Source organism: Catharus ustulatus, chromosome 26 (genome assembly GCF_009819885.2).
Source record: "Catharus ustulatus isolate bCatUst1 chromosome 26, bCatUst1.pri.v2, whole genome shotgun sequence".
Taxonomy (NCBI): domain Eukaryota; kingdom Metazoa; phylum Chordata; class Aves; order Passeriformes; family Turdidae; genus Catharus; species Catharus ustulatus.
Genome location: NC_046246.1, coordinates 3,832,998 through 3,856,739, shown reverse-complemented (window position 1 = coordinate 3,856,739; position 23,742 = coordinate 3,832,998). Strand labels below are relative to the sequence as shown.

General features: G+C 52.5%; 1 protein-coding gene across 2 annotated transcripts; it reads right to left on the bottom strand.

Annotated features, from left to right (window-relative positions):
- Positions 1-567: 567 nt before the first annotated feature.
- Positions 568-23,452, bottom strand: STK40 (serine/threonine kinase 40). 2 transcript variants are annotated; one of them, XM_033080885.2, is made up of 12 exons: positions 23,379-23,452; positions 17,169-17,293; positions 15,152-15,271; positions 14,094-14,179; positions 13,489-13,632; positions 12,117-12,344; positions 11,280-11,332; positions 8,332-8,447; positions 4,157-4,301; positions 3,767-3,886; positions 3,411-3,495; positions 568-2,774 (listed from the first exon to the last, which is right to left on the bottom strand). In XM_033080885.2, exons 3-12 carry the CDS (start codon positions 15,261-15,263, stop codon positions 2,556-2,558), a joined length of 1,308 nt encoding a protein of 435 aa, XP_032936776.1. In that variant the 5' UTR covers positions 15,264-15,271; positions 17,169-17,293; positions 23,379-23,452; the 3' UTR covers positions 568-2,555. The 2 variants fall into 2 exon arrangements, with proteins under 2 accessions (XP_032936776.1, XP_032936775.1); XM_033080884.2 differs by having other exon boundaries at positions 17,181-17,293.
- Between the last annotated feature and the right edge of the window lie 290 nt (positions 23,453-23,742).

Below are 23,742 nucleotides of genomic sequence, written 5' to 3'. Positions count from 1 at the left end.
CCCGGCCGGGCTGAGCGGGGCTGAGCGGGGCCGGGGCTCGTCCCGCTCCCCCGGGACGCCACGCTCGGCCCTGCGCTGGAACCGCCCCGGAGCGGGGCCACGGGCGGCTCCAGGCCCCGGCACAGCCTTGTCCAGCGCCCATCCGGCCAGGCCAGGCTTGGCTGTGCCCAGCCTAGGCTGGGCTGGCAGTGCCGGACCCCAGGAAAGCCGTCCGGGCTGGGGGACTCGGCTCAGCTCAGGCCCAGCGGTCACCGTGGGTTTGGGGGAGCTGCCGGGGCTGGTGCAGGGTGGCCCTGGCTCAGCCCCACTGGCTGAGGTGTGGGACACGCCAGGCCCCGGGAACACGAGGCTCCACATTCTGTCACTGTCCCCAGGCTGGACAAGCTCCGTGTCTGACTCAGGGCACTGAGCCTTGGGACAGGACAGAGCTGGGGGTGCCATGGGGCACTCGGGCCGCTGATCTGTGAGCCTGGCTCCCCCCTCCCCTCCCAGTTCTGTACATCTCCCAAACATCAGTACCCCAAACTCCCCCATCCCCCCCATCCCTTCCCTGTGGGGGCGCTGGGCTGTCGTATGAAGTTTTATTGCCGACATGCAGGAGTAGTTTCGATGTAGTACAAAAATAACGTCTTTATACAAAGTTTTTTCCTCTTTTTTTTTTCTTTTTTCATTTTTTCCTTACAACAGGCTCTGTCCCGCCGTGGCCCTGTGCCCCCCATGCCCCCTGTACCACCCCCTTCCAGTTTGCCTTAGCACAAGTGGATTGACTGGTGCTGCCACTGCAAGATCCTGGTGTGATACAGCCTCTAGGAGTCCCAGAATATTGCTTTTTGCTTTAACATTGGGGAAAAAACCAGTAAAAATAAACAGGGAATGAGGCAGGAGAACCAGGAGGAGAGAACAGGGCCCTGGTAGGGTGCTCAGGGGATCCCTGCCCTGCTGCTGGTGGCACAGGGGGTGGTGGGCCCACGGGACAGACCCACCATCTTCAAAATAAATAAGGCGAAAGAGTTGGGGCTACTGGCTCAGCTGGGGTGGAGCAGGGAGCTGGGCTGTGTTAGTGTTCACGAGGCCCTGCCTGGCCACAGGGCCTTGGCGAGGTGCAGGCAGCACGTAATGCCCGACGTGGCCAGGGAGGTTCAGATCCAGCCCCCTGTCCCACAAAGCCACTGTTGGGGTGGCCCAGCTTAGACCCCGTCCCCTTCCCCAGCCCGGGGCAAGAAAAGGCAACAACACGCTACAAACATCTGCCACTCACTCCCTGCCCACACCCACTGTGCTGCAAGATCCGAACCCAGAGAGCAGGGCAGCCCCTCCAGCTCCGACCCTCCCTGCTCACAGGGCTGGCAGGAGGGTGATGCCAGGGCTGGGAGCAGCCAGAGGCAGGGAAGGAGGCAGCTGAAGAAGGTGCTGCCTTGAGCAGGAGCCCTGGCCAGGGCACTGGGAGCCCTGGGAGCTCTGTGTGAGAACAGTTCATCTGGCAAGACAGGCATCCAGTTCATAAATGAGGCTCAGAAACAATCGTTGCTGTTCTCAGCACAGGCCAAAGCTCTTCCAGAGGTACGAGGTGACAAACCAGGATGTCCCTCCCCTGTCTTGGCATGAGGGCAGAGGCAGCCCCAGGTTTGGACTGGGATGGCAAGAAAAGCTGGGAACAAATACAGTAGAGACTTCAGCCAGCCCCTCCTATCTCTAGGCGGATTATTTTGGGAAGCTTTTCACATTATAACTCATATATTACATCTGTACCACAACTGAGGGGGGAAACACTAAATCAGAATTAATGCAACTGTAACTGCACCTGGGATATGCTACTGAAAAATAAGATTAAATCATAGATCCTTATAAACTAAAGGAATCAGTGAGAGGTGGGAGAGGGGGCAGGGGCCCTGGCAGGCCAAGTCCTGTGAAACCTTTGAAGTGGGGACAGGATCTGATCCCTGCAGGCCCAGACGACTCCTCAACTCCTGCCTGAGGTGGTGGCCAGGCTCTCTGGTCACAGCAGCGGCCCCACAGGACTGGCCAGCACGGCCAGACCAGGTGGCACACAAGGATAGAAACAGATTTGATGCAGATGAAGGGAAGTGGGAGGTTTCAAGAAATTCTGCCTTTCTAGAAACCCTGATAAATCCAAGCTTATTCAAACCACATGGAGCGGGTGCCACGGGCCAGCTCCGCGCTGCACGGCCACGGCTCTGTGCCAGCAGCTTCACCCTTGGAAGTCTCCTCCTTTCCCACGGGCTTTGCTCGATCCAGAGAACAGCATGGTTAAAAAGACAAGAGAGGTAGATTACAGTCATGATTAAAAGCAGATTAGTCATCTAGGCTTCGATTTTAAAAAACAGATTCCAGAAGATGCCAAGAGGTTGCTGCTTCCAAAACTAGCTTTTCCAAAAGTCTTCTCCCTCCGGAGCAGGTGTGAGTGCATGTCCCTGGACAGAGCTTGGGATTGCTACATTATTCCCCGTCGTGGGACAGCGGTATTGCTGTAGGCTGGAGCAGGGGAGGTGAGGGCAGACTGCAGGGTGGTGCTCGTGCTCTTGGGGCATGGGAAGCTACTTCCGGAGGTACCTCTGGGCCAGGATGGCCGCGTCCAAAGGGTTCATGGGCTGCGCGTCGTGGCCCAGGCGCCGCACCGGCGGGATGTTCCCGAACTGCCGCTTCTGCAGGAAGCTCTTGGCCTCATGCAAGGTGTTCTTCTCCTCAGCCAAGAGCAGCTGCTGCCTCATGTAGTTCTCAAACTCGTACTGGGAGCACTCCTCCGTCACCTTCACCTGCAGAGACCGACCTGTCAGAGCCACACCTGGCAGCCCCACAGCTCCTCTGATGAGCCTGAGCGACCACGGGATAACTGGGCTCCTAACACAGGAAAGGGACCTGCTGCTGGGCACACAGCAGGGTTCCTCATGAGCTAGCAGTACCACCAGGACACAGCTCTGGCCACCACAGCAGCTCTGACACGGCTCATCCCAACCCTGGCAGCACTGAGGCTGCAGCTGCCTGACCCCTGTCCCTGCAGCACCATCACAGATCCTGCACGGCTGTCCCCATGGCCAGCGCTTCCAGCATGAAACAAACCGGCAGGAAAACAGGATGTTTGCTTCCATGGCAGAGCTCACTGGGAGCCAGAGCCAACACTGCTGCCTCCTCCCAGCATTCCCAGCTGTGTGTGAGGGAGTGAGCGCTGCTGGGAGCGCAGCAAGCTGCTCTCATCAGCTCTGGGGCCGAGCTCACTTCCTGGCAGCTCAGCCAGCTGGATGTGTCTCCTGGTCCCAGCAGCATCAGCCTTTCCTTCCGTTGCACAACATGAGGGACTCCCCACCCTGTCCTTCCCAGCTTGGGGACACAATGGGTGCCATCACAGACAGACTGGCACAGAAATCAGTTCTGTGGAAAGCAGGGAAACCTACCTCCTGAGGGTTTTCAGGATTAGCCACTTGGTCATCTATGTCCGGCACCACTTGCAAAGGGCCACTCAGCGAGGACATGGACTGCCTGGAGGAGAGCACAGCACTGGGATCCACAGCACGGCACTGGCTCGCCCCCCTCACCCAGCCCCAGGGTGATCCCACCGATGGCCATGGCTGCCATAAGCATTTGCACAAGCCTCTCCAGCTGTATCCACCAGCACACAGTGGAGGACACATAGGATTTAAAGGCTTACTGCAGCTCCCAGACTCTCCTCTGGTGAGGTGAGCCAGTCACAGCTGGAACAACACAGCCTGTGGCCAGAGACAGTGCGTCCTGTCTGTCCCCTTGCACATACCAGGACGCTATGATGGAGCTGAGGGAATCCAGCACTTCAGAAGCCGTCAGCCGCTGCTGTGGGTCCAGGACCAGCAGTTTCCGGATCAAGCACACAGTGTTTTCTGAGACCCGGCCATCCCTGGCAGAGACAACACGTGGTGAGCTGGGGTGGGCAGAGGGGTGGCAGCAGTGTGCTGGGAGCACAGGAGCTACAGGAGCCACCACTGCTCTGAGCCTGCCTCACCTTCCCACAAGCTGTCCCAGCCCTGCTCCTGCTTCTTTGCTGTCTGCTGCACACAGCCTGCTGTCAGCACTGCTGTGACCCTCTGGGAGCTGAGGGGAGCCCCTCCAGCTCCAGCTAGCCCAGCAAGCCCCCCGTGGTCAGGCAGGAAGGGCAGGCTGTACTCACTCAGGGATGGTGTACTCGGCAGCCTTGATTTTGCGGAAGAGCTCCTGAGGTATGCTGTCGTAGAAGGGGAACTGGCCATAGAGCATGGTGAACAGCACCACCCCCAGTGCCCACATGTCGCTGGGCTTCCCACGGTACGGCCGGCCTGCAGGGACAGGGCACACACAGCCTGAAAATCCTGGAAAGCACAGCACTCCCTCACCTCCCACAGCAGAGCTGCTGAGTAACCCTCACATGGGACCCTTTTTATAAGCATTAACCAAAATGCCTGAGGTTTCCCATAACATGACACCAAAACTCTTTCCAAGGAGTATCCTGTGTGAGTGAGCAAATTGTCCATCTCCACACAAGTGTCCTCCTGTTCCCTATGGAGCAGGAATATCCCTGCTATGAACCAAGGGCATCAGATATTGGAACTGCTGTGCTGGAGTTCCCAGGTCAGCATGTCTCACACAGAGCCACCCAGCTTGCAAGTCTGGGCCAAGGGAGAGGGAACTCAAGGACCACGGAGCACAGGGCAGGAGGAGGCAGGAAAGAAGCCCAGGAAGGATAAGGCTGAGCCCATGGAGAAAGGACTCTGACTGTGGGATGGATCTAACACACAGCCACTGAAGCCAGATGTAAAGCCCCAGAGTGTGCAGGAAGGTGCTTTCCTACACAAAGACATTTAAACAAACACACTAGACAAACCCTAAATCAAGGCTGTTGCAACCCCAGGATTCACCTGATGGACATGCTGCTTCTAAGCCCCTTTGGTCACAATAATCAGCACACAGCAGCATGGACAGGGTCACAAAATCAAACCCCAGTGCTACAGCACAGCACAGGACTCAGGGAGAGACTTCCTCTGACTCACACAGTGAGTCACTGCTGCAGCATTTGGTATTTGTACTAATTATTCTTTGCTTTATATGCTCAGAAAAAGGCACCTCTCCCTCCTCCTCCAAGTTTTCCTGCTGTGACATTTCAGCAGCCGTCCCTCAGCATAGACAGCTTCTCCTGGAGACCCACAACAATGATTAATTCCTCAGGCGCTCCAGCTTCCCCCTGCACAGGAGCAATACAGAGGGATGCGCCAAGCCTGAAGGTGGTGCTGATGCCTGGAATGTCCTCAAGTAACTTCCCCCTTGATACTTGAAGGTGAACTGCACACTGAGCAATTTGGGGAGAGCTTTTTGGAGAGCACAGGGCTGTTGGCAGTCAGAGCTGGGGTGCAGCACAATGGCAGTGAGAGCCAGGCTGGGCAGAGCAGGATGAGTTCTGAGCTAAGGCTGCACTTTGCAGGGTCTGAAGCAGCCTCAGCTGTCAGAAACCAGCCAAGACAGCCTGTTCAGTGCCCTGTGGCCAGTTACACCACAAGAGAGACTTTAGAAGAAACATGAGAAGGTAGCTGGAGGCCTGGATAGATCAGCACCCTGGAGCAGAAAGGAGCAGCTCCTCATAGCCTTCTTCAGCCACTTGAGCCACAACTGCTCCAAGCTCCTGCAGAGCAGTTGGCTTCTATCATCCATCTGGTCACAAGGGCCTCAGGATATCCTGCAGAACAGGAAAGGCTTGCAAAAACCCCAGGATCCACCTCCTTGCCTGCCTCTGCTCCCTTCCTGGCCAGGAGGGAAGCGCCTCAAACCTGCCCAGCCGATCATGATGGAAGAGCATGGCAACATTCATTGCTGCTGCCTGCAAACCTGACAAAAAACCTCCTGAGGGGAGTCCACTGGGGCTGGATCTTCCAGGACTGGCTCCCTCTGAGGGAATTTCTACAATACAGTTGCTTGGGACACCAGGAACAAGTAACTCATATGTTAATGCCCAGTATCTGGATCCACAAGAGGGAGAGGCCTTGTATGCACAGCCCCAGCTGTACATGCACCCTTTCAACACTAATCTGGCTCACCTGCATGAGAAGAAAAAAAACCCAAAATGGTGCCTGGATCACTACACTGACAACCAGGGCCACCCCTGCCTGCTCAAAGGCTAATACAGGAGCACAGAATCGCTGGGTTGGAAGAGACCTTCAAGATCATCGAGTCCAATCCATGCCCTAACACCTCAGCTAGACCATGGCACCCAGTGCCACATCCAGTCTTTTTTTAAACACATCAGGGATGGTGACTCCACCACCTTCACAGGCAGACCATTCCAGTGCTTTATCACTCTTTCTGTGAAAAACTTTTTCCTAATATCCAACCTGTATCTCCCTTGATGCAGCTTGAGGCTGTGTCCTCTGGTTCTGTCAGTGCTGCCTGATAGAGACCAACCCCAGCTGAGCACAGGCACCTTTCAGGGAGCTGTAGAGAGTGATGAGGTCACCCCTGAGTCTCCTTTTCTCCAGGCTAAACAACCCCAGCTCCCTCAGCCATTCCTCACAGGGGTTGTGTTCCAAGCCCCTCACCAGCCTTGCTGCCCTTTTCTGGACACACTCCAGCCTCTCCATGGCCTTCCTAATCTGAGGGGACAGAACTGGACACAGCATCAAGGTGTGGCCTCACCAGTGCTGAGTCCAGGGGCACAATGACCTCCCTGCTCCAGCTGGCCACACTGTTCCTGATCCAGGCCAGGATGGCATTGGCCTTCTTGGCCACCAGGGCACACTGCTGGCTCATGTCCAGCTGCTGTCCATCAGTGTCCCCCGGTCCCTTTCTGCCTGGGCACTGTCCAGCCACGCTGTCCCCAGTCTATAGTGTTGCAGGGGGTTATTGTGGCCAAAATGTAGGACTCTGCACTTGGACTTGTTAAACCTCATCCCATTGGACTCTGCCCATCCATCCAGGTCTCTGCAGAGCCCTCCTCCCTTCCAACATATCAACATGTGCCCAGCTTAGCCTCATCTGCAAATGTACTAATGAAGTACTCAATATCCTCATCCATGTCATCAATAAAAATATTGAACAGGACTGGCCCCAGAGGGACACCAGTGGCCCCCAGCTGGATGCAGCACTGTTCATCACCACTGTCTGGGCCCAGCCATGCAGCCAGTTCTTAACCCAGCAGAGTGCTCCTGTCCAAGCTGTGGGCTGCAGATTTTCCAGGGAATGCTGTGGGACACAGTGTCAAAGGCCTTGCTGAAGTCCAGGTACACAACATCTACAGCCTTTCCTGCATCCACCAGGTGGGTGACTTGGTCATAAAAGGAGATCAGGTTGGTCAAACATGACCTACCCCTCCTAAACCCGTGCTGGCTGGGTCTGATACCCTGGCTATCCTGTAAGTGCTGTGTGATGGCACTCACTATAAACTGTTCCATGACCTTACCAGGCACTGAGGTCAGGCTAACTGGTCTATAATTACCAGGATCCTCCTTCCCATCCTTTTTGTGAATGGGGGTTACATTGGCCAGCTTCCAGTCATCTGGAACCTCACTAGTGAGCCAGGACTGTTGGTAAATGATGGAGAGAGGCTTCACAAGCTCATCTGCCAGCTCCCTCATCACCCTGGGATAGATCCCATCTGGTCCCACAGACTTATGTACACAGCAGAGATGAGAGCTCATGGAGAGAAACCACCTGCAGCAACTGGACAGAAAGCACAGCTGTTCCCAATGGTCCCATGCACTGGGAACAGTTAAAGGCAGGAGGACACCAGGGAAAGCTGCTCTGTGCTAGAGCCAGACTCTGCTCAAAGCCTCTGCTGGAGACAAGGCACAGGCCAGGCTGCTGGAAGGGGAATCCAGCCCAGACTGCTCTGGCCTGCTCTCATCATTCCTTAAATTTTAAGTAATTCCTCTCTGTTGGTCCAGAAGCTGCCCAGAGGGTCACTAGTTCCCTCTTGGAAGTGAGCAGCAGCTGGAGGAATTGGTGCTCTTAGTGCACAGCTGGAATATACTGACATGTGGGTGGGATCTGGACTGGCTGCCCCTTGGGCCCAGGGCTTTACCTGCAGCTTAAGGGAAGCCTCAGAACTGAATTCTGACACTGGAAACAGAACATGTTGTCTGCAGTTAGACTTATTCAGGAACAGCCAAATTTGAATTAGCTTTGAAGTTCAGACAAGCCTTAAGAAAAAAGTTAGGCTCACTCTTTCCCTCCAACTTTCCCAGCTGGAAAACCAGATCAGGTCTCCTAACTGGACCTTAACTAAGATGCTCTCATGAAGGTACATATGGGAACACAACAGGTGGTTTTATTTACTGTCAGGAGGCACAAAGGAGTGAAATGAGTGCAAAGGGGAATTCCTACCACTGAGCACATCTGGGCTGATATAGGCAGGGCTCCCACGCTGGTCCTTCAGCAGGTCATCCTCGCTCACCAGGTGCTTCCCCAGGCAGAAGTTGGTGATGGTGATCCGGTGAGTCCTGGGGAGAAGCACAAGGTGTCAGGGAACACAGGCATCCTGCACAGGCCATGCAGTAGACAGCAAGTGGACTTCAGAACAGGGACTGTGCCTGTGGGGCTTTCTGAAGAGCTTGAAGTGCTGGGAGAAGACACCAGAGGTGTAAAATGAGCTCCATCCCAAAGGGGAGGGATTCCATGCCTGCCAGCAAGGCGTGCAAGGCACTCACAGGGGCAGTAAAAGGGTCTGTGACAGCTGTGACAACGTCTGGGTGGCCTGTGTCAGCGTGGCTGTAAGCACAGGGTGTACCTGGCTCATCTTGCAGCCACACAGGTGCTTGGCCAATCTCCCAGGAGCATCCCAGCCTGCAGCACCAGAGCTGCAGGATCTGCCCCAGGTGCTGCCTGACCATGGGAGGACATGAGTGTCAACAAAGCTGAGATTTATTTTAGCTGCTGATTCTGCCCTGCACTTCCCAGCTGCCATCTTCTCCACACAGCATTTTCTGGGAGCTAAGGGAAAACACCCTGTGGAAGCTGCCCTGTGCCTGGCCCCTGAGCATTCTGTGTTTACAGTCACCAGAGGAGCTGCAGGAGCAGTGATCAGACTCAGCACAACCACGTCTGTGTCACTCAAGAGTCCCACACAGGAACCTGGTGGCAGCTCCACCTGATCCACAGGACTGCTCTCCACACAACACAAAACCTGAGCAAAGCCCAAAAACCTCACACAGAAAAGGGAGAGCTGCAGGTCCACAGAATTTCTTTATTAGTTCAGCCCTACTTCCCTATGGTACTGCCAGCTCCCATTAACGATTTTTTTCCAGTGCAAGTGAGCTAATTACAAAACTATTGTTCCATTAATCTTCCCTGTCATTCAGATAATTTGCATTTTCATTTATAATGTAAAGGTGTGAGTACAAAAACACTGTCTGGAAGATTTCTTGGAAAGTATTTCACAACTAAGAGCCTGAGAGAATGGATTAAGTCAGTCACAATAACCAAGAAACATTTCCAGCCAGTCTCAACAGACAAATGAAATACAACGAAGTGTGGGTTGGCCATGGAGGGATGGTTATTAAAACAGACAGACTTGTGTTTAAGAAGTGTTAGCTTCAACTGTCAGAAGACTTCCCTGGCTGAACAACAAGCTGCAGGATTTGTTAAGGATTTAAAAGACTAAGTGTTCTATAAGACACTAAAATGTTCAGGGTTGCTTGGTTCTATTTAGTCCCTGAAATTTGATCTAATCTGTAATCACCCAACTCCTCCTGCACTGGCTAATGGGGAAACCCGAGAGGCTTTAAAGTCACTGGGGAAGGAGGTCTGAGGGAGCCCCAGCTGGGAGGTGCCTGCCAGGTCCTTGCAGTGCCACATTGTTCCCTTCATTCCCTGCCCTGAGAAGGAACCTGGCTCTTTGTGAGCACAAAAGGTTCTGCTCAGCCCCAGCGGCTGCTCCTCTCCATGGAGATGGCTCTTACGCCTCTCCCACCCTTCCCTGTGACTCACTGCTGCACAGGCTGCAGCTCTCCCTCACCAACGCTGAGCAAAAAGCAAAAGCAGAGATGTAACACAAAGAGTGACTCTGGCAAGTGTGTTCAGAGCTTCAAACACCTCCCCCTGCTAGTGGGGCCCTGGGTGCAGCCCCACTGGTGGGGTGCTCCCCTGCACTCAGTGCCCAGAGAAAAGAAGGGAAGTTCTGCATGGATCCTTTAAAGCACCAACCTTTGTCTGCCTCTTCCAGCAAGGAGGAGAATCAAAGCAGCAAGCAGAAGAGATTTATCTTACAGCAGCTCTACAGAAACAACTTGAAACAACTTAGAGGTGGCCCTGAGAAGCAGCAGCTGGTGTGTGTATGTGTGTGGGGGGGTGAGAACCAAGAAGTTCAAGCTCTGTAGATAAAACCTGTTTCCTTTCAGTGTTAGGGAGGAGAAAGCAGCAAGCTGTGAGCCCAGCAAACCTGCAAGCTTTGTAGACTCAAAGCCTGCAGAACTCCAGCCTTCCCACTTTTTATTCATTCCACAGAAACCCAGACAGTGTGAAAAGGATGAATTCCACTCATTCTTCAAGTTAGTGCAAAATATTTAGTCAGTAATGTAATCCTGGAGGAGAGAGCAGAGGATCTGAGCTGAGCTGGGCTGCCAGCTAAAGAACACAGACCCCAAGGCACTGAGCAGCTCCACAGAGCCACCAAGCAGAGCCAGGCCACCACCCCCTGCCCTGAGTTCCTGCTGAGCTCCTGCCCCTCTCTGGGCTGGTCCCTGAGGGTCTGCACCAGCATCCAGCACCTGCCAGGCTCCAGAGGCTCCTGTCAAACCAGCAATGGAACAAGGGAGCCATTTCATACACAAATACACAGTGGACAGAAGTGCTTTTGTTTAGATGAGTCAATATTTCACTGCTAGCAAAAACACAGCAGTGCAGCAGTCAGATCTAACACTGCTGTGATTGTAGGACAGCCAGCAGGGCTGGGAATGCCTTTAGCATGATGAGGGTGAATGATGGGAACAGAACCAACCACCATGGCTTTTTTGTTCTTTTTAATATATATAAAATCAGTACTTCTCTTGCAGGTTACTAAATTACTATAAAATTCAGTTTTCAGCAGTTAGAAACCAAACAGAAGTCCTGACAGGGGGCCACTAAGCTGGGTGGGAAAAGTTAACTACCTAGGTGGGGATAATTGGAGATTAATTTATATAAATTTGAGCTGGATTTGTGTTTTTGCACAGCCTGCTTCCCTTTCCTTCACCCTCTTGCACAAGGCTTGTGCCTTTGGCTGTGTTTGTATTAGAAATCTACTCCAAGGAAGAAACAAGACTACTGCCAGGCCAGCAGCTCTCCAGCACACTTACCTTTTGTTTAGCACCATGTTTCCTAGTTTCAAGTCTCTGTGCACAATATTTTTCTGCAAAAAATATAGGAGGTTACATGAGCAAAGTATAAATTTCATACTTGCACAAGAGCAGTAAAAAGAAATCCTGGCATCTGCAGTCTCTGAAATAACCCAGGTCAAGGTTTCAGGCCAGGTTTCACCCTGAGTACTTTCTGCCCTTCACTTTTGATTGTGATCAGGACAGAACAAGCAAATTTGCTACTTTGAACACAAAGACAGACTTAGTGTACCTAAGAGACCTGAAATTGAAGTGTCCAGGCTTGCTTAGAGCCATCTGATGAGGATTCCTTTACCAGACCCACACTGAACTGCCCTGCCAAGGCAGGACACATGTCCTGTGTCACAGGGGAATGAGTCAAACATCAGCAGAATCCATTTTTATTACAAGAGTTTCTAGTTCATTGATGTCAAAACTTGTAGCTTGAGGTTCTGATCTGCAATCAGTTCTTAACACTGTGATTTATTTTGCTTTGCAAGGAAACAGTTTGTGTTTCCTGTGTTTGATCAGGCTCTGCTCTCCTCTTTCACTGCCCCTGCCTGAGGTTAGCACACTGTGGTTCACCTGACCTGCCCTCAGCCCAGCTGGCCCCTCTCCACAGCCCACAAACACCACAAGATCATCCAGAAACGAGAGGAGCAGGGAGGGAAGGGAATGCACTTTAGAGCATGGGGCACAACACTGTTAACATCCATGCCCTGCAAGCTGGTCACTGCCTGCCCCAGGAAGGTTTGAAGCATCAAACATGGGAAAACTGCCTCCCAGCTCTGGGAGGGAGATCTCTTCCCAAGGTCTCACCTTGTGTAATGCTTCTACCACTCGTACCACATCATAAAATATCACCACAGTCTCCCTCTCGCTGAGTCTCTTCTCTTTAATGACATAATGCTGCAGATTGATCAGATCTGCTGTTTTGTCACTGAAATCATGAGCACAGAGGCAGTCCAACACCAGGCAAATGCGTTTCTTCATCTTTCTGACCATCCTGTTGGCTTCGAGATCCTCTATGATTTCACAAGCTCGGTCCTGTGGGGAGGCAAACACAGCAGCAACCCCTCAGGAAAGCTCCAGGGCACATGCACAGAGCCTGGCAGAATAAATAACTGGATAACTGGGAGGTGATCTCAAAATAAGCAAATGCAATCACAGTGTTTGGTCTTTGTCCCAAGGCAGGATTTCAAAAAGATACAGGAGCTCTACTTAATGATTCCCAGAATCTCAGACTGGTTTGGGTTGGAGGGAACTTAAAGTTCATCTCACTCCATCCATGGGCAGGGACACCTCCCACTATTCCAAACTGCTCCAAGCCCCATCCAACCTGGCCTTGAACACTGGCAAGGATGGGGCAGCCACAGCTCCTCTGGGCAGCCTGTGCCAGGGTCTCCCCACCCTCACAGGGAAGAACTTTTGCTAGGAGGAGGAAGGGAAGTCTCTGCTGTGTGGCTGTGTGTGCACACCAGCACTAATGCTCTTTATGCACACCTTGAGCTGAACCCAGGACAGCTCTGCAGTGAAGCAGCCTCTGGGAACAGGGGGATCCAACACACACCGTTCATAACAACAGAGATCTCAAGGCACAATTAACAGTTCTTCCATGACAGTAAACAAGACACAGCTGAGCTGGACATTTGGCTTATTTAAGATTTAATACAGACGGTCTCAAGTGGAAAGTGTGTTGGCAAAATGCAGCCAGCAAGTCAGGCAATCCCAACAGCAAAGCAATAATTGCTATCAGCCCCTCACATCAGTGAACAGCCCTAAAGGCACCAACAACACAATCCACTCATACAAAAACTGATCAGCACAGTGACTGGTTTAACTTGCTGAAACAGTTTCTTGGTTATTTGTCCCCTCTTACAATTTATAAACAGTATAGAGACCAGATAGCACAAAATTAATTCTAAAAGGTGCTAATTAATTTGTCAATGAAATAGCTGTTGTTCTGTCTGAAGGGGAGTGCTGAGTGCCTGTCCCATCTGAATGTTCTCACATTTCCCAAAATCCTAATGTACTCTCCAGAGCTCCTGTTTGAAGCACCAGTGGTTAAACCCAGAGTGCTGAACTTGGACACACAAGAGCAGGGTCAGCACAAACTGTACATTAAACAAAAGCAGCTCAATCCAGCAGCAGTCCCTGGCATTGCCCCAGCCTGGATGGTGACCAAGTGTACCTGGAAGAGCCCGTGATGATGGACCACTCCTTCCTGGTTGTGGAGCAGGGAAAGAAGAGAATACTCCGTGTGCAGCAGCATCTTGCCCTGTCGCTCCTCCTGGGTTTCTATTCCTTTATCACCTCTTTCTTCTAAGGTGAGAATCTTCAGGAAAAGGGAAAACGCCTTTACAGTTCCCAGAGGCACACAAATACCCCCATTTTTGGCATTCTCATGTGTTTGACAGCTGGTGGTACTGCTCTGATGGTTGTGTCCTTGCCACAGTCCTGTCTGAACTCAGCACCACCCGTGCAGAATGCAGGGCAGCAGCTTCATTACCATGGCAAGGTGGCTGTTTGCAAATATCCCAGGTGCTTTTACCCTCCTGGAGCTCCCCCATTCAGGTACAGATCCAAGGGCTCTGGGAGAGCAGCACAGCAGCAGAGGCCTCATCTCAGGGCCAATCTGGGCACAGATCTGAGCTTGGCAGCACTGCCCTGCCAGGGGGGAGCTGCAGCAGCCGTGTCCCACTGCACTGGGTCAGCCCACACCACTCACTCACTGCCCAAGAGCTTCTGCACAAGAGCTGGAGAGCCCTGAAGGTCTGGGAGCTGCAGTTTGCTTACCTTCAGCTGATAAAAGTCATCTGTCCCGTCCTTTCTTGCCAAACATTGAACAATACTTGGCACAGGGGAGTTACCTAAACGTGGACCTACAGCACAAAGCAGAAACAGACTTGTTTTCCCTCCAACAGCAGTGACTAACCCGGGTTACATCAGCTGTCACCTTTTTTGGTTTGCTTGCACCAAGTTCCCTTTTTTTGCAGGAGCCTGAGTGCATTTTCACTAATCTAAAGCCAAAAAAAGAGGTCTTGAACTCTGAAACCTTTTGGGATAATGTTTCATTTGTTCCCTGGAGAAACATTTATCAAAGCCCACACATGGCCCAGCTGTTTGCAGAAATCCTAATTTCTTCATGCCTGAACCACACAGCTCTTACATTCACAGCAACACCCATGGCAACTGTTACTGCCACACCTGGGAACACAGCTGCCACCTCTGCAGGGATGGCTCAGGGGTGTCCAAATTAGCCCACATTTCAAGTCAACATACAGCCTCCATTCCTCACTTTTAATCAGTCAGCTCCAATTGATTTCCCATTAGTTTCCAATGTGAAGTCTATGATTTTTGACAATTTCTATAAGCAGTTCTGAAACAACAACAGAGCTGGCAGAGTGGCCTTGCCCTGGCACACATACTACTTTGAGTGGTCACTACTGAGTTATTAAGTTGCCCCCCTGCTGATGTGACAACACATTCCAGGTCAGCAGGGTTGAACATCTCCCCACAGCTCTAATTAAAAAAAAAAAAAAGAATTTGGTATTTAACAGAGTTTAAGAACAGTGTTTAAAAAATAAAAAAATCCCAACAAAAATACTCAAGGGGGTAAAATCAAGATCTCATATGTCTCTGCCAAGCCCTGCCTGCCTTGCTGCATTGGCACCCCACATCTCCTCAGCTTGGCCAGCAGCAGGAGCTCCCAGGTGGCTGCTCTGCACATCCAGTGCACTCTCAGGTAAAACACCGAGTTACACACCTGCTTTCCCTCATTCCACAATGCCTTTTATTTTCAGTTTTGCCACCAGCAGCCAGCTTGCCCAGTGCAGAGCCCCCTCCCTGCTTACCCAGGATGAAAGGACCTGCTCTCTTGGCGTTATTCCCAGAAATCCCCGCGCACAGAGCCTTTGCTTTAGCGGATGTTTCCCCAGCTCCTCTGTCTGATGCTCGCCGCTTCATCCTTGGCTCTTGAAAGAGAAGAGAGATCACATCTGATGAGCCACCAAGTAATTTTCTCCTGTTATCACTGATTTCTGCTGGAAGGCTCTCACTTATGGATGCACTGGTGGTTCTGCCTACTTGTGTGTCTACACACAGCCCTGGCTGCCTGCTGACAGACCAGGGGTGGGCTGCAGGCTCAGAGCAGTTCTCAAGGCATAAATCAGCCTCCTTATTCAGGGCAACATTTCCTACAACAGTTGTTTGAGAGACATAGTGGGAACAAGTCAAGATAATTAAAGCTTGTTTTACAGCAAAAACAAGTTTGCAAATTAACATATTCCAAAAGCTCTGAAAGATGATGCCCAAGTTAGCCCTGTGTATGGGTGTCTGTGGCAGCTGCAGCCTTTTGGGGGTTCCTCCATAGAGGATCCACACCAGGCATCACAGCCACCCACTGAGTCCCTCAGAGGCTCCAGTCTGTTCCTCAAACAGCCAAGAATGCACAGAACTGACCACAAAAATTAGTTCTTTCACCTTGCCCAACAAGGGCATAGAAAACAAGCACAATAGTTATTGTGAGATTCAGTTCAGTTCACAATGATTTTTCAAAAATGTATTTTTAGCCTTGAAAAAAGTCTCCTCTCTCTTTGTACCTTGTTAGGCTCTGGCCTTATTACATCTCCACCTACCTACATCCAGTGCAGCTGGAATTTGGAGTCCAGCACATAAAACCCATGTTCAGGAATCAATGCTGTGTTTAGATCTAACACACTATTAAATGCTCCAATGGACATTCTAATGAAAGGCAACACTGGTGACAACATGTGTGTTTTCCTGCACACACTATGGGCAAAACCCCATTTGATCTGTTAAATGTGAATCTCATGGTTTGCATCCAGGAATTTATTCAAGATCCACACATCATCACTATTCAGCACCAACACCTAAAAACTCAACTACCTCCTCCTTATTCAGGTAGTGCAGAAAGTCTGATTTCCAATGTCTGTTTTCTGCTGCTCAGATCTAAATCTAAAGAGGATTTGGTTCAGTATTGCACAACCAAGACCTAAAAGACTAAATAAAGTCAAGGTTTATGACTAAAACACTTCCTTCTCTAAAAAAAAGTCTTGTTTCAGTTTAGCTGGGAAAGCAGTTCTCAGGTGAGCTGCTGGGTGTGGTGTGAGCTCTCCACATCCATCAGCTCCAGCCAATGGAAGCTGTGCTCCCTGTCCAACTCCTCTTCATCTCTAGCCTTTGGAAAACAGCTTCAAAGACTTTCACAAACATCTACACATTTAATGTCTGTGCTTTCACTTTTTAAAAGAGATACTCTGGGGAGTAGGTGAGAAGAGGAACCAAGCACAGCTCCATTTCCTTACTCAAACCCAGTCCCAGGAATTCTTTCCTAAGAGATTACCGTAACAGGGGAAAATATTTTTTGGGTTGCACATATTTGTTTTAGAAGATCCTGGGTGTTTCACCACACGAGAGATTGATAAATCACCTCCCTGTGAGTGAAGTTCACCCTGTGGCAGTCCCGCCCTTTCTGTGGACACAGGCTGATCTCACTGCATTGATTCATCCAGCAGCACCTGTCCAGGAGCAGCAACAGCCAGGAGATGAAGGGAGGAGTCTTGCAGCAGACTTTGCATCCCTGCCCTCCTGACTCCCAAGAGCAGTGTCACCATCCCAGTGAGCTCAACAGGACACAGTTCTGACCCCCATGTGCTCCTTGCTCTGTTCATTCTGCATCCCTGACCCAACACCCTTGTGAACTCCTCCTCTCCTTATACATCACCACTTCTGCTGGAAACATATGAGTAACATTTCCACTGGAGAAACCGCCTGCACAGGAGTTCTGAGATAAACTCATTGTGCAATCTGGCTTGCTGGTGCAAATGGAGTTCTTGTAATCAAAACAACCTGAGGACTCACGTAGTTCAGCATCAACTGTATCGTTACTCTTCTTCCAAACTAGGTTTTCCAACGTCTCAGGAGGCAGGAGTCATCACCTTGGAGAAGGCTGGATGGGCAAAAGGTCGAGGACTCTGTAATGTGGAATGAGATACACCTGATGCTGCAGTTCTGGATTATTCTGATTATAATAACACAGGACACACTGAACCTTTAGGGCCCTCAACATCTCTGTTTGTTTGGGCTCAGAAAAGGATTGAAGCTCCTGTTATCATGTGAGAGGGCTCTGGAAGTTCAGTCCCTGCACTGCAGGACAAACTCCCATGTCACTCATCTCCAAAGTGACACAGGACAGGCTTTGGAGCAGGGACAAACACAGGGACAAACACAGGCTCCACTTCAACCCCCACCATGTCACACCTGCTTGGGTTTAACAGCATCTCAAACACACCAAGAGACTCCTTGCCACCACCAGCAGCTTTTTACCACACTCTTGGGATGGAGTGTTTTAAACATGGGTTTGTCCTGGTTCCTTGCAGGGATGTAAAAGGCTCTCTCTCTAGACTGATCCTGATGATGATTTTTTTCTTTTTAGTCTTAAGAACTGGAAAGTCTCATCTGTTTGTGGACAGATGCAACTCTTCCCCCCAAATCCAAACTGAATCAAAACACCCTCCTCCCTTGTCCTGGCATTGGTACAAAAATGGTCCCTCACACAAAGTTACAAGTCAAGCACAGAAATTTATACTGTGGGATGTATCAACCATCTCACTGGAGAAGCCAGTCCAAAGCTTCTCACTGTGCTAGCTATGACTTTAATAGAATTATGAATCAATTAATTTGGGCACCTAAATGTAGTATCTTTTAATTAGGCAGCTTAAGGAAATAGTTTAATTCTGAATTACAGCATGCCCCAGCGCCCAATGTAACAATGAAAAACATGAGATAAGGAAACTGTCCTTTTCATCCCAGAATAAGGAACAAGCAGGTCCTGCAGTCCAGCAGCCAGAGCTGAGAGCTGGAAAAGGTACCTTTGGGGTGTGAGCAGGATTACTCAGCAGCACAGAAACCACTCATGGCTCCAGACCAATTGATCCAACCCCCACCGCACTTTTGGGGGGCTTGTCTTGCACCAAGGACACAACACAACTCAGTGTTGGTTACACTTCTTGTGTGAGGACTGGGAACCCCAACGTGCTCGACCCTGCTGCTGTGATGAGCTGATTGTGGTGAATAAGGCAGTGGATGAGCTGGGAACCAGCTCAAGAACACATGCTGGAAATTTAAAACTGTCTGAGAAGAAGCTCCTTTGAGGAGCTCACACCAATCAGGGACCTGCCTCTGGAGCCCACAGATGGGAGACATCCCACCACCCACTGCAGCATCATTCCTGTCCAGTGTTCCCTCCTGAAGCCAAAAGCTGCAGCATTTGGGATAAAGCTGGAGAGCTGCTCCACAGGTTTTGCCCCTATCTGCGCAGCCTTCATGTTTGCAAAAATGAAGCTAAAAAATGGAATCACATGAACAGCATCAGGCTGCACCTTTTCCCACCCAAATACCACAGTGGGCACTATTTATCAGTGACAGTTATCCAAGGTCACATTCAAGCCTGGCTCATGGGAAGCTGGACATGACCTAAAAACCTCCATGAACAAAACGTTAAATGGGTAAAAGCTGGAGCACGGCCCAGGTTCCCACATGGAACAGCAGCAGGTCGGTGTCACTGCAAGGAGCAAGGATCCCAGTGCTGCCTCACTCCTTCCCGGGCAAACCCGGCCAGGAACAGCTCAGCCCGAGTCATCAGCACTCCCAGGGACAGAGCCTCGGCTCTCATTGGAAAAGCTTCCCTGAGAACAGGCGGAGCTTGGATCGGGCAGGCCTGCGGAGGAGTCACTGGCTGGGGGATTAAAGGGAATGTTTGTGTGTCAGATCCCAAGGAAAGCAGGCTGTTGCACTAAGTGTATGAAATTTGGTCAAAAACACACCCCTTGTGTCCCAGCTGGTCCTCAGAGACCAGGAGCACATCCAGAGACCTTGAAGGCCAAGAAGACATCATCCCACCCTGGAGCAGGGAGAGAAGAGTCACCTATCAAGTATCTCCAAAGGCTTTTTAGCTTTTCTTCCTCCTCAAAAGATGGAATTTCTGCCCCCACTCACCCACAGCCCACCCTTATCCTCTTCCTCCCACGTCACACACAGCATGATCCAGGGGGGAAACTGAGCAAGAGAGTCATGTGTGGTAGCATGTACTTCATTAAGCTAATGTGGATTTTAATATTTAAATGACCCTTAATCAGGCAAAAGTTACTTTCTGGACATAGCGTCCTTCAAAGTTTCAGTCACAGGACGTTTGTTTTGTTCTTCAGCGCCAAACCAGGCCCATCCTGTCTGTGCTGTCCCTCCTCCTGCAGCCAGCTCAGCCTTCCTGACATCAGCCAGGAACAATTTCATCCCTAAAGATAATGTCAAATGCACAGGGGAAGCCTCAGCCCTTTCCTGGCTCCTTGCTCATCATCTCACATGGGCATGTGAGGAAGAGGAGTAGGGATATCAGGGTGGGCTCCACTCCTCTCCCTCTGCACAGCACAGGGGAGATTCCCTATGCAGGAATGTTAACATTACTGAAGGCTCTGGGAGTTGAACGGTTCTCTAAGAGAAGTAATAACATATATATAAAAAAAGCCCATTGGATGACTCAGTCCAGCCTGTGTTCCGCTGCGCTGCCCTTCCGGGAAGGGAAGCCTGCTCCCGAAACGGAGCCCTGACTCACAGGGTTCTTGGAACTGAGCAGAGACTCATTCAACTTCTTCCCTAAGCGAAAAGTTCACTCAAAACCAGGCACAGAGTTTCTCTGCCCACAGGAGCAGGAAGAATCCTGGGGCACTGGTGCAGCATGAGGGGCTGGGACAGCCCTGTGCTGTCAGAAGGCACCCAGGGAAGTCTGGACTCGCTGAGCTCTACAAGCTGGGAGACAGGGACAGCCTCTGCTGAATCGCCCCAGAGATCCTCCTTCCTCAGCCCACCATGCAGATCAGCTGGATCCCAGGCACGTGAACAAGGCACAGCCAGCACCTGGGAGCCCCAAGAGGAGCTCAGCACACCTTACCTCCACCCACATGCAGCTGTGGTCAGTGTCCAGCTCTTCAGGGACAAAAAAAGCTTCTACAGGCCAAGTCACACACCAGGGAAAGCAGATTCCATCCCAGCTGCAGCCCCGGCAGCCGGAGAAACTCTGAAGCACAGGGTTCCAGTGCGTAATTACGGCGCAAGCAACAAGCCAGGCTTTCTTCAAGCCCTTCTGATGCATCAACACATGAGATAGCCAAGGACTCATCTCTGGGAGTTCCCTCTTTGGTTACATAAACACCAACCTCAGCTTAACCCTTTCGTGCCGAAGCACGGGCCACATCCACCAGGATTTTTTCCCATTTCAGCCCAACACTCTCACAGCAGGAGCCTGGAAATGCAGCTGCAGCACTTGAGGCTGCACCACTGCCCCACCACGAGTCCCTGACCTGGTCTGTGCCTGCAGTCAGGCCATGCTCACCTTCCAAAGCCCACCAGGGGTGAGGGGTGGGTTGTGTTACAAGGTTTTATTTCTCATTTATTGCTTCTGACACTATCAATATGCCATAAGCCCCCGAGCAGGACCTCTGTGTGCACAGAGTACAGTGTGACCCACACACGTGCTGACACTTCCCAGCGAGGTGTGGCTGCAGTTTCTCACAGCAGTGACTCACCTGGCCCTACCTGGAGACAAACGTGTTGAAGTTACCTGCATACACTGCCAGGTCTATGCTACTGAGGTCTGCAGTGTGATAGCACACTGATAGGAACTGCACACTCACAAAAAAATATTAACCAAAATAGCCTGTTTCACACAGAAAATGACCACGGACACACAGAGCCTACTCTGTCCAGCAAGAGCTCCCAGGCAGGAAGGAGACACACTCTGTACCTGCCTGGAGCACCTGGAGCCTCTGCACAGGTAACAACCCCCTGAGTTCAGTGGGCAGCTCAGGAACAATCCCCAGGTCTGTCCCTGTTCACAGTCACAGAACAGTTTGGGATGGGATGGACCTTAAAGACCGTTCCATCCTCCTGTCATGGGCAAAGAGACTTTTCACTAGCCCAGGTTGCTCCAAGCCCTGTCCAACTTGGCCTGGAACATTTCCAGGGATGAGACAGCCACAGCTTCTCTGGGTAATCTGTGCCAGGGCCTCCCCACCCTCACAGGGAAGAATTTCTCCCTAATATCCCACCTAACCCTGCCAGTGTAAAGCCATTCCCTCTTGTCCTGACACTTGAGGCTCTTGTAAACAGTCTCTGTCCATCTTTCTTTTAGCCCATTCAGGTACTGGAAAAGGCAGTTATGTCACCCTGAAGGCTCTCCTCTCCAGGCTGAACAACTCCAATTCTCTCATAGCAGAAGTGCTCCAGCCCTCTGATCATCTTGGTGCCTCCTCTGGACTCGGTCCCACAGGTCAATGTCCTTTCTGTGCTGAATCACAGCACAGCTCAGTGGCTATGAGGCTTCTCTTGCCTGTTCCAATTTCTGTAACATCCTGAGGGGCACAGCCCACAGCTGAACTTTGCTTTTAAGGAATACAATTAAGTGATCAAACTCTCAGCACGGTTACCAGAGAGAAACAAGCAAAGGACGCAGCATGAACCCTCCAGCAATGGAGAAACGTGTCCTGAATCCTGACTGCTGCTGGCCCAGGGCTCCATGCCAGCAGGTGAGTGCTGTGTGAGTGCTGTCCCTCAGGTCACGCCTCACCTGCATGCCAGGCACCTCACCTGTGCCCTGTTGCGTCCCTGCTGCCTCACAGGAGCTGGCTGTCCCACAGCACATGGCAGAGGGGTGGTGGCTCAGCCCCACCACACCAGGCAATGGCCTCTGCTCCAAATTCTCCAGCTCCCTCTGGACATGGGACTGCAGCCTGACACCCCCAGCACACCTCTTCACACCAGCAGATGTTACTGAGCCCATATATTAAGGCTCTAAACTAGCAAAGAACTGAATCCTCAACACCACACATTTCAGCACAGCCTGGTCAGGTGGGAGCAGCTGGGTGGGCACGTGAGGAACCCTAGACCCCCGTGTAAGGAGTGGAGATGCTGTCCCATGGGGTGCCCCCCAGCAGTGAGACCTTTCACACCCCCAACACAGCACAGGCAGCAGGGCTTCCAAACGACCAGAGAGGACAGCACCCAGCTCTGGGGCTGGGAGGTCCGCTAGCCCCTCTCAGTCCCTCGGGTGAGCTCCCATGGGAGTGCAGGGCAGGGTCCAGCCCTGGTTCCAACACCTGCTGATGTTACTCACCCTCACTCAGAGGCACAGCCCTCACCTACTCACTGCTGAGGCACACGAGGCTCCTCCTCGGCACAGAGGTCCCAAAAGTCTACATTCAAAGGTTCCTGCCCAGACTGGAGGCAAAACCAGCCCCAGTCACGGGCTGTGCCTCCTTCGGCCCCCCGGACCTGCCCCCGTGCTGGCAGCAGCGCCCTAGCCCCCGAGCTGCTGCCGGGCAGGAAGGGACGAAGGAGCGATTTACCAAGGGGCCTTTTCAAACCCGGCCCCCAGCCTGGAAAACACCGGCGCGGAGCCGAGCCGGGCCGGGCGGCCAAGCCTCCCCCTTAAGCCGCCGGTACCCGGGGGGCTCCCATGGCCCGGTCCCGTCGAACGATCGGTGCCACCGGCGCGTCTCCCCGCAGCACCGGCCCGGCCCAACGCGGGGCTGCGGCGGCGCCCCCCGGGTACGGTGCCCGACCGCCCCCTCGCACGGTGGGACCGGGATGGTGCCGGGTCCCGGGACCGTGTCCACGCTCAACCCTGCTCCCTGCTTCCCCCTCACACACCGGCCCCCGTTCCCTGGTCTCTCACCCATATCCATAGCCCCGATCCCGCTTTCCCCCACTCTCTCATCCTCCTCACTCAGTCACGGCCGCGGTCCCGGTTTCTCTTTCACCCCTCACTCACCCATGGCCCGATCCCACTTACCCCCGCTCTCTCACACCCCTCATTCACTCATGGCCCGGACGCGGTTCCCCCGTTCTCTCACAACCCTCACTCACCCACGGCCCGGCCCCGGTTCCCCCGTTCTCTCACACCCCTCACTCACCCACGGCCCGGACGCGGTTCCCCCGTTCTCTCACACCGCTCACTCACCCACGGTCCGGCCCCGTTTCCCCCGTTCTCTCACACCCCTCACTCACCCATGGCCCCGGGCCCGGCCCGGCCCGGCCTCGCTCCGCTCCGGCGGCCGCCAGGCACCGGAAGTGACGCGCCGCCACCGCCCCCCTCCGCCAGCCCGCCCCCTGCTGGCCGCCGCCGGCGCGGGGAAAGGAGGGCGCTGATTGGGCGATGGCGACACCACGGGCGGTGATTGGAGGAGAGCGCGGGGGCCTGACCGGGTTTTGCGGCAGCCTCTGATTGGTTGCGGCGCGCAGCGGAGAGGCTCCCTCAGCGGAGGCTGATTGGCTGTGGTGCGATGAACCCGTCGCTGATTGGCTCAGGCCGGGGCCGGGAGTCCCGGGAGGGTTGGTGAGCACGAGGGAGAATTGAACGCGCTATGATTGG

What these genes read in the sequence shown, in the direction of transcription:
- STK40 (XM_033080885.2), bottom strand. Translation starts at nt 15,263, where the DNA reads ATGAAGCGGCGAGCATCAGACAGAGGAGCTGGGGAAACATCCGCTAAA. An exon ending in AGCTCCATCATAGCGTCCTG is followed by an intron (nt 3,496 to 3,766) that starts GTATGTGCAAGG and finishes GCTCTCCTCCAG; the next exon opens with GCAGTCCATGTCCTCGCTGA. An exon ending in ATCCTGAAAACCCTCAGGAG is followed by an intron (nt 2,775 to 3,410) that starts GTAGGTTTCCCT and finishes CGGTCTCTGCAG; the next exon opens with GTGAAGGTGACGGAGGAGTG.